The sequence below is a fragment of the Mastomys coucha genome, unplaced genomic scaffold (genome assembly GCF_008632895.1).
Source record: "Mastomys coucha isolate ucsf_1 unplaced genomic scaffold, UCSF_Mcou_1 pScaffold15, whole genome shotgun sequence".
NCBI classification, from domain to species: Eukaryota; Metazoa; Chordata; class Mammalia; order Rodentia; family Muridae; genus Mastomys; species Mastomys coucha.
Genome location: NW_022196897.1, coordinates 97,681,341 through 97,690,332, shown reverse-complemented (window position 1 = coordinate 97,690,332; position 8,992 = coordinate 97,681,341). Strand labels below are relative to the sequence as shown.

At 43.2% G+C, this 8,992-nt stretch overlaps 2 protein-coding genes and 1 non-coding gene across 4 annotated transcripts in view; 1 reads left to right on the top strand and 2 right to left on the bottom strand.

Annotated features, from left to right (window-relative positions):
- Aven (apoptosis and caspase activation inhibitor) overlaps positions 1 to 8,464 on the bottom strand; it is a 135,499-nt gene extending 127,035 nt beyond the window's left edge. Inside the window, exon 1 of the mRNA XM_031371360.1 lies at positions 8,148 to 8,464. Within this exon, the coding sequence (XP_031227220.1) occupies positions 8,148 to 8,378 (231 nt within the window). The 5' untranslated portion in view covers positions 8,379 to 8,464. The remainder of the gene's footprint in view (positions 1 to 8,147) is intronic.
- Chrm5 (cholinergic receptor muscarinic 5) overlaps positions 1 to 8,992 on the top strand; it is a 64,105-nt gene that overhangs the window by 32,313 nt on the left and 22,800 nt on the right. The gene's annotated exons all lie outside the window — the stretch shown is intronic.
- On the bottom strand, positions 762 to 890 carry LOC116092812. The gene has a single exon (XR_004119508.1). It is a non-coding gene; the product is annotated as a small nucleolar RNA SNORA11 (small nucleolar RNA).

The following is an 8,992-nucleotide window of genomic DNA, read 5'->3' as shown; positions in this document are numbered from 1 at the left end:
AAAAAAAAAAAAAAAAAAAAAAAGAGCAGAAAAAAAAATGTTTCCTCTCATTTGTGGTTTCTAGATTTTATATGATTTTATAAAATCATGTATGTGTGCATAAAGCAACTGTATGAAAGAAGGGAAACTGAGAAACAAAGGAAGTCACCAGAGTGGGAAAGCAGGAGGGGGTGAGGGGGCTCCGCATTTACGTACTTGTAAAAAAGGGTTTTCCTAGTAACATAAGACTATGAACAAATAATATGTACAGTGACAACGTTTAAAAACGGAATTTCTCTGTAAAACAAACGGAAGAGAAACAACAGAGATCAGTGGTGTTAATGCATCCTTTCAGATCTCTCCAGTAACCTGGGACAGACAGCACGGGACTGGGGAGCTTTCCCTGCTGCTGTTTGCCATGGGCCCAGTAGCCCGGGTCTAGTTGGTTCCTTTGCAAAATAATGTGCTACTTGCCCCATCTGCCGTGCAGAGCTAAAACTGCGCTTTGATCGCCAGCACAGCTCCAGGCAGGGGAGGGTATGCAGGTCTGGCCTGGCTGTCTTCCGGATGCGGAGGACAGAACCCTTCCAGTACAGCAGACTCAGGCTCTCCCGCTGAGCTACACCTACTCTGGCCTGACGTTTCTGTTCGGTGTTTTGGAGCTAGAAAGTGGCTTTGGAGGTAGAATTAACACAACTTGCATTTAACAGAGAAGTCAACTGCTTTTTGATGAAGCCAAAAGACACAATTTTATGTTTCTTGGTTTGGTTTGGTTGCTTTTAATGTGTAGGACATGTGTTTGGGAGAAGGCTACAAACTCTGTAGCCCTCCTCATATCATGACCAGGTTCGTATTGGGTGTGTTATAAACAGAGGAGCCATTCCTCAGGCCCCCTGCTCTGAGCACACCTCAGTTTACAGGTTTGCTTTCGACTCTAGTATTTGTTTCTTGGGGACAGTGGTGTCCTGCTAGATGTGGTGGCACTTGCCTATAATCCCAGCAGGAGGATCAGGGCCGTCCAAAGCCACCGTATCATGTTCCAGGACAGCCTGGGCTGTGGAAATAAAAGACCTTGCTTCATACAATCAAAGAGAGAGAAAAAGAGAATCCTTTAATCCTAACTTTTATTGATGCAAAATGCTGTTATGACACACTTCTAAGTAATCCACACTCCAGAGTGTAGAAAGCACAGATTAAATCTAACACTTAAATAACCACACAAGAAACACAAGGTCAAATGAGCAGACATAAACTATAACAGCACAATTCTAGATGCCCAAGGAATTCAAAACATACATACATACATATATACATACATACATACATACATGAAATTCACAGTTTTAATTTTCTACAGTCATAAATGATAAGGATCCATTTATATCGGAGAACATATAGCTCTCTATATACAGTGACTGTCTCACTGAATACACATCAATTAACAATGCCTCTTGGTGTTAGTAACTTGATTTGATAAATACAAAAAATAAAATCATAGAACTGAAGATCTAAAATAATATATATGAATTTGATACAAGTCTTGTCATTCTAATTACACTTAAGTTAATAAAATGGCTATTACCACTCGGAAACACTGGCACTGGTGAGATAGGAGAATCAGAAGTTCAAGGTCAGTCTGCCCTATGTAAGACCCTGTCTCAAAAACAAAAATAAATTAAATAAATAAATAAATAAATAAAACAAAAATTATCACACAAAAGTGAGAGGCAGCTATTAAACAATTTTTAAGTATAAAATATATTACCCCAGATAAAATTATGAGGGAAGTATAGGAAGAAAATATTAATTTAAAAGTATAAAGAACAGTTGAAATTTTATTGCTAGAGACTTTATTATTGTGGTTTTTAAATGTAAGTGGTGTGCCTTTTAAGTGCTTCTCCAGCCATTGTAGAGACAGGGTTTCATGTAGCCCATGATGGCCTCTAACTACTATGTACCTTCTGAGAGCCTGCCTCTCATTCTGAGTTCTGATAAGGTATGCAACTTCATACCCAGAGTTTATGTAGTGCTGGGGACCAAACCCAGGGCCTTGTGCATGCTAGACATTCTAGCAAAAGAGTCACATCCTCCACTCTTAAAATGTTTTCCTGCTCCATGTTTTTTGGTTTTTTTTTTTTTTGGTTTTTTTCAAGACAGGGTTTCTCTGTGTAGCCCTGGCTGTGCTGGAACTCATTCTGTAGACCGGCTGGCCTCGAACTCAGAAATCCGCCTGCCTCTGCCTCCCAAGTGCTGGGAGTAAAGGCATGCGCCACCACCAGCTTTTTTGCTCCATGTTTTAATTAATAAAAGCACAGAATATGCTGGCAACTATGTATTTTGAAAGTATCTGATCCATTTGATTTTAAAACTTATTAGATGTAAACATACACCATATTATTTGTGGTTTTCTCAGAATAAGTTAAACAGTTTGAGGGTTGGTATCTGCAGAGTTCATGGACATATGGAGGAGAAATAACGGCCAGTGGAAAAGGCACACCTCAAAACAGCACACCCTTAACAAGAACAGATACACCGGAACACTTAACATCTACACAATGGCTCACAGCGATGAGAAAGAATGGCAAACGCCTTTTTCTCGAAATTTAGCCCAGATTGGCCTGAAACTCACTATGTAGCCTGGCTCCAAAATGTAATCCTAAAGCAATTTTCTATTGGGACACTTAAGCACGTTCAGTTACTAGCCAAGCCAGCTTCAATCTTTCTGAAAGGCAGGAAACAGTCTAGGAGGCTGTTGAGTCTGAGTTTAATAAGCTTACAGTCTCTACTGGCTGTCGTGATGCCAGCGACCCACTTTAGCCACAGGGATGGAACAAGCCTTAGACACCCAAGACCTGACATGACACTGAATCACCTCTCTCTATCTGAGCATCAGGGTCAGACACTTCCCCACTCAGAGTATAAGAATCTCAGCAATAGCAAGTATTGTTTACTATTCAAGCCCTGGTTTAATTACAAAGCAAAAAAAGAAAGGTAAAAATAAATAAATAAATCTATTTTTAAAAAAATACATGCCTTCAAAGTTCAAGTATGGTTATTAACATCTCCCTCACTTTTTATTGACCAGACTAGGGATGGTAGCACAGGCCTGTAGTCCCCAATAGTTGAAAAGCTGAGCAAGAAAACCACTTGAGCCAGGAATTGGAGGCCAGATGGGCTACACAGGGAGACTTTTTATTTAAATGAGTATAGACATAGACACCTGCCACATAAATATAGATAAGGAACACAAAGGTCTGCTAACAAAGAGCTAAACATGTTACCAGTATCACTATACAGCCTTGTAATCATACACAAACATGAAAGGATGGGTATATAAAAACATACTCAATAGCACGCTCTCCTCTTTCCCTCTCTCTCCTCTCTCCCTCTCCCCCTCACTCCCCACCTCCCCACCTCCATATGTGTGTGTGTCTGTGTTTGTATGTGTATGCATGTGTAGTATGTATCTGAGTATGCAAGTGCATTTGCCTGTGTGTGTGTTAGTGTGAATGTATGTATATGTCTGTATGTGTATGCATGTGTAGTATGTATCTGAGTATGCAAGTGCATTTGCCTGTGTGCGTGTTAGTGTGAATGTGTGTGTATGTCTGTATGTGTATGCATGTGTAGTATGTATCTGTGTATGCATATGTATTTGCCTGTGTGTATGCCTGCAGAAGACACTGGGGATCTTTCTCCATCACTTCTGGACTTACTGACTTCAGACACTGTCTCACTGAACCTGGAGCTCTGCTAGGCTGGCAGCCAGCAAGCTCAAGTATTCCTCCTGTCTATGCTCCATCTACACAGTGCTGGGATTACAGGTGCAAGCTGCAGTGCTCAGCTTTTTACACGGGTGTTGGGAATCTGAACTCAGGTCTTCATGCTTGTGCAGCAAGAGATCCTACTGAAGAGGTCAGCTCAGGGCATTTGAAAAATTCCACCAGACCCCTCCCTTCCTGGAAGAGAAAGGTCATGAAGCACTTAGATACCCCTCCCCTCCAGAAGGGAGAGGCTTAATTACATTCCTCAAAACACTGGGTTGGTGGACCCACCAGTGGGGGGAGGGGGGATGCCCAGAACACATAGACACATTCCAAAACCATTGGCCACCTAGAGACAAAGGAAGTCCAGGCCACCTCATTCCCTAAAGACCAATCAGTTTAAAAGTCATACTGTTCTACCAATCACATTGTGCCTAATGGCTGCTGCTCTGAAAACTGTATAAAAACTTGAACAAGCTGCACGAGGTCACCACTTCTCCTTCGGATGTAGGAGGACCCCAAAGTGTTGGAACAATAAATTTCTCTTGCTTTTTGCATCGATTCCGATTCCAGCTCCACATTGTTCACTCAGGGAGTCCCCGGTAAGCTAAGACTCGCTAGAGTCTTACACTACCACTGAGCCGCCTCTTTTCAAATCATACCAGAAGCTCAGAGCAGTAGTCAAAAGAATGGACTCCGGAGTCAACAGACCCATGTGGAATCCAGGCTCACTGAACTGCAGATTAGCTGTGAATAAGTAATTTAACCATAACTGTGAGTGACTTAGCTGTGCCTTGCTGTACAAATCTCATAACTAAGTGTTCAATGAATGTTAATTACTTATTATTATCTGATAAAAGAAAAAAAAATTTCAAGGACTACTAGCAGGCATTAACTGCCTCCGTGGTAACCACTCATCAAAACACTAAACATTAGGAAAAAGACTAACAATTTGCCTTTCACATCTTCATTCAGTACAAGGTTAAAGTCTCTGCCTGGTGTGGTGGCAGCAATAGCACTCACCTTGAATTTCAGCACTTGGGAAGCAGAGACAGGAGGATCTCTCTGAGTTGAAGCCAGCTTGCTTGACATAGTGAGTTTCAGGACAGCCAGGGTTACATAGTAAGTTTCTGTTTCCAAAAAGTCTCAGCGAGAGGAAACACAAAAGAAATAAAGGCACACAAACAGAAAATGAAGGGTTAAGTTACCCCTGCTTGCAGCTGACATTAGTTTTTATATTCTGTATATTATATAATTACTTATATATGTATATATATACATATGTGTATATATATGTATATATATACAATGCCACCAGGCAGTGATGGCGCATGCCTTTAATCCCAGCACTTGGGAGGCAAAGGCAGGGGGATTTCTGAGTTCTGGGCCAGCCTGCTCTACACAGTGAGTTCCAGGACAGCCAGGGCTATACAAAGAAACCCTGTCTCGAAAAACCAAAAAAAAAAAAGGTACAGAATACAAAATTAACTTGGTGAAGAATAAATCAAAAAACAATAGCAACAAAAAATTTAGATGAAATATATACAAATAAATTTAACCAAAGAAGTGATTCACATCTGCAATAATTACAAAACATCAATGAAAGCACCTGGAGAAGACACTAAATTACAAGCTTTCACACAACCTTCCAGTGTTCATGGATGAAAGAACTAATACATTCAAATATCTGTAATACCTAGAGTGATCTACAGACTGAATGCAATGGCCACTGAGATGCCCAGACATTCTTCAAAGAAACAAAACAACCATTCCTAAAATTTGCATGAAACTGTAAAAGATCTTGAATATTTTAAGCAAAGAAACAAAAGCTAAGCCTAACGGTATCAGAATTTAAGACACACTACAAAGAGTAGGTAATAGGCTAAACTGTACTGTCCTGTTTAAAAAAAACAAACAAACATCATGTGGTTTAAATGTGATTTACTAACATGCATGCCACCCTGTGTTCAGTCCTGCCACCAAAAAAGGAACAAGTGAGGAGCTGATGAAATAGAATAGAAAACCCCAGGAATACATGCACATATCCATACCCCCAAAGAAATAAACCATATACAAAATCAACTCTAAATAAATCAAACTTAAATATGAAACCTGAAACCATCAGGAAAACACTTCAGAACACTGCTCTGGGCAAAGCTTTCTCTGGATCTGACCTCAACAGCCCAAACAACAGATACAACCTGAACAAATGGGATCACATCAAAGAAGCTACTGCAGGGCAGAGGAGACAACCAACAGAGTATGCGAACAGCCTATGGAAGGAGAAGAAATGTCTGACAAACTGTTCACCCAGCAGAAAGATGATCCTGCAGAATATATAAGGATCTCAAACTACTCAAATACAGAAGGCAGTAAGGATCTGATTAAAACAGGGTTGAATAACCTGAAGGGATATGTCTCCAAAGAGGATACTCAAATGGCCAGCACATATAGGAAAAGAAATCTCAGTGTCACTAATCATCGCAATCGTGGGAACAAGCTACTCACCTAAAAGTATCTAAATACTTGGATAAATAAATGGAAAAACAAACAAAAAACAAAACAAAAAAAGAAAAAAAAAAAACCACAATGAGAGATCACCTTTAATCCAACACAAGAGGCAGAAGCAGGTAGATCTCTGAGTTGAAGGCCTGCTGGTCTACAGAGTAAGTTTCCAGGGCAGCCAAAGCTACATGCTGAGACCCTGTCTAAAAACTAAGAAAATACATAAAATAAACCTACAACAAAAATGTAGTTAAACTAAAACCAGCACCCCTGTAAAGCAAGCACCTGAGAGCCAGATGCAGATGAGTTCTGAGTTTCAGTTCCAGGCTGAACCACATGATAAGATTATGTCTCAGCAAACAAACAGTTATTCGAATAAATAAACCCCGATGTCGTGAAGTAGATGTGTAATCCCATACCTTAGAAGTACAGGCAGGAAGATCTTGAGTTAAGGCAAGTGTGGGCTACATAGTGAAAGCCTATCTAGAAGATGAAAAGAGAAAGAGGAAAAAGAGGAGGAAGAGAAGGAAGAAGAGGAATTAAAAAAATAACAAGGACTAGAAAAAAAAATGCAGATAAGTAGGCTATGGTAACATCAATTGGTATAGCATTTCAAAGAGCAGTACCTTAAAAATAAAAACTATAACCACCACTAAGGGCTCCACAATCCTATTACTAGGTATATGTTCAAAGGAACTGGGGTCAAACATTTGCATTCTTGTGTTTATTTTTATTTACATGAATGTGTGTGTGCATGGGAGCATATACCACGAGTGCAGGTGCCTTAGGATTAAGAGCAATATGCTGCTGTTCTGGAAAGCACAACTGCCTTTAACGTGGGCTCGAAGTATCTGATGCCTCTGGCCTCTGCTGGCACTACACTTATGTACACACACACACACACACACACACACACAGGCCCACGGACGCGGAAAAACTAATATATTTCTAAAAAGCAAAAAAATAGATATAAACAATTTCTTGCACTTTGTGAAATTAACGATTGCATTACAGGTTAATAACAAACTGCAGTAAAGGTGACTGGCCTGATAATTTGCTTATCAAACTCAGTAAGCTCGGAGCTCACACCACCCATCTTTAGAAGGAATGATTTCAGGGCTTCTTAGTTCCCAAGTAAGTTACTTTGGAGGAGTACATATCTAGAAGTTGTTCCCATTTGCAGTCTAGTCATCCAGAGGGAAAGCAAAGGATGTACAATGGTCCTTACACAGCTGGATCTCTATTGACTGTCTGCTTTCAGAGCACTGCAGTTAATCCCGATTCAGGGCACCAAGGTGCCCAACCATAAAGATAGGAGTACAGAGAGGCCTCAGGAAGGTCAATCAATCTCTCTTCATTTAATCTTTAGGTTAAATACCAGAATGGTATTCTCGGCGAGACTAAATACGAATCTGAAGAGTGGGAAGGTGATCTTAGAGATCATCAATCCAAACCAAAATGAAGACATAATCTCCCCACCCACACACACACCCTGTGTCCTTCCATCTGGATGTGAGTGACAACAGACACTGTTACCTAGGCAAGGTGGAATGGGATAAAGGGAACAGAGGGCAGAGGAACACTTCTCGGAGTAAAACTGTTTAGGTTTGCGTAGTCTGGTAGACATCGCTCCGCTGGAAGTAACTTCAGTGACAGTGCGCTGGGCGGTAGCCCGGACACCAGGCGCCGCTGTTAGTCTCCATCAGACTATCGGACTCCGACGTCAGCAAAACCCGGAGGCCGGTCGCCTAGTCCTGGGGCCACAACCAGCCAGGGGCTGCGCGTACACCGTCCACGCGCCCCGCTTCCCCCACCGGCCCCCGGCTCCATCCCGCGCAGGCGCCGTGGCTCCCGCGCCCTGCACGCCGGCTAGCGGCCGCCGCAACCCGCACTCCTTACCCGCGTGCTGGCTCCGCCGCCCCGGCCTCCAGACTCCCGGCGGCCGCCTCGCGGGGCGCCACCTCCTCGGCCTCGGCGGAAGCCCCGGCCTCGGCCCCGCCGGCCGCCTCCGTCCCCGCAGCCTCCTCTCGCCAGCGCCGTCGCGGCCCCGGCCGGCTCTCGGTCCCCTCCAGGCCGCTCCCGGCCTCCCCGCCGCCCGCGGCCGCCCCTCGCCCCGCGCTCAGCCTGCATGAGGCCGCCGGTGAGCAGAGCGCGCGAGCCGCCGCCGAGAGCGCAGGCCCCACCGGAAGCGGCCGAGCGCCAGCCGTGGTGATCGGGGCGCGGGGCCCGGCCGGGGCGGGGACCGCAGAAGTGATCTGTAATAAAAGGACGCCATAAAGTCACTTTGTGTGATAGTTCTTAATTCATATGAGTGTTTGCATGACACAAAACCTAAGATGTCCAATTGAGTTTTTTAGTTAGCCTAATTTAAAGAGGATAAGCCATTTTAAAGTCAGGATTTAGGAAGGGTTGAGGGTGAGTCCCCACATCGCAGGTGTAGACAGCGGCTCAAGTGGATGGACAGTCCAGTAGGGAAGGGGAAAGATGCCTAGCAGGAGTTGGCTACACAGTGTCCACAGACAAGGGTAGCAGGAAAGTTAGTTATAGAAAGTAAAGAGGGAGCTGGAGATGTAGCTCAGTGGAAGAAGGTTAAAATCGTCTTTGGCGCCGTTAAACACACACACAGAGAAACCAAGGTTAATTTTGTCTTAAGGAAGCTACATGAAATTAATAAAAGCAAGCCCAGCCACTCTACAGAGTGCGTTACAGGACAGCAAGGGCTACACAGTGACCCTGTCTCAAAA